Genomic DNA, 1,053 nt, shown 5'->3' on the forward strand with positions numbered 1-1,053 from the left:
GGAGACTCTGTGTCTTTGTCTGTATTTTTATTTGTTTTTTTATTTATTTCGGTGTCGCCGTTTGTCTCCTTTTCTGTCTCTGTCTCTTCTGTTCTTTCTGTCTCTCCCTCTTCTTCTTGATTACCAACAGAGAGCTGCATATACACCCCAAATAAAAATATAAATAAATTAAAAAAATAAAAAAAAATAAATAAAAATAAATAAATAAATAAAAATATATTTATACATTTGCTTGTGTATGTCGCTGTCTCTCTAGATCAATAAATAAAATAAAAAAATAAAAAATATAAATAAACAAAATACATAAACAACATAAACAAACAAACAAACAAGCAAAATAAATAAACAAACAAACAAATAAACAAAAAATAAAATAAAAGATAAAAAAATAAAAAATAAAAAAAATAAAATACTTGTATATATATCTGTCCGTCTAGATCAACTACCACTAAACAAAACAAAAAAATAAAAAAACAAAATAAATAAACAAAACAAACAAAACAAACAAACAAATAAAATAAATAAAAATAAATAAAAATAAATAAAAATAAATAAAAAAAATAAAATAAAAAAAATAAAATACTTGTATATATCTTTGTCCGTCTAGATCAACAACCACTAAACAAAACAAAAAAATAAAAAAACAAAATAAACAAACAAACAAAAACAAAACAAACAAACAAACAAAACAAACAAAACAAACAAACAAAATAAATAAAAACAAATAAAATAAAAAAATAAAATAAAAAAAAAAATAAAATACTTGTATATATCTTTGTCCGTCTAGATCAACAACCCTCGCGTCTCCTCCGTTTTTAAGAAACCAATCTAAATATGTTTCTGTCCCTTTCTGTTCTTTTTGTGCCTATATAAATAAAAAAATAAAAATAAATAAATAAATAAATATAAATAAATAAATATAAATAAATATAAATATAAATAGATAATATATAAATATTAAAAAAGGGGATTCATACGGTAGGCGATACTGTGTATATATATATATATATATATATAAAAAAAAAAAAAAAAAAAAAAAAAAAAAAAAAAAAA

The 1,053-nt window shown here is 19.1% G+C and overlaps 1 protein-coding gene across 1 annotated transcript in view; it reads right to left on the bottom strand.

Moving 5' to 3' along the window:
- Positions 1-140, bottom strand: part of EMH_0023390 (protein phosphatase 2C, putative) — a gene marked incomplete at both ends in the record, with an annotated part of 5,511 nt that extends 5,371 nt beyond the window's left edge. Inside the window, one exon of the mRNA XM_013502125.1 lies at positions 1-140. This exon is cut by the window's left edge and continues 8 nt beyond it. Coding sequence (XP_013357579.1) covers positions 1-140 — 140 coding nt within the window.
- Between the last annotated feature and the right edge of the window lie 913 nt (positions 141-1,053).

The sequence above is a fragment of the Eimeria mitis genome, genomic scaffold, assembly GCF_000499745.2.
Source record: "Eimeria mitis Houghton genomic scaffold, Emh_scaff835, whole genome shotgun sequence".
In the NCBI taxonomy this organism is placed as follows: Eukaryota; Apicomplexa; class Conoidasida; order Eucoccidiorida; family Eimeriidae; genus Eimeria; species Eimeria mitis.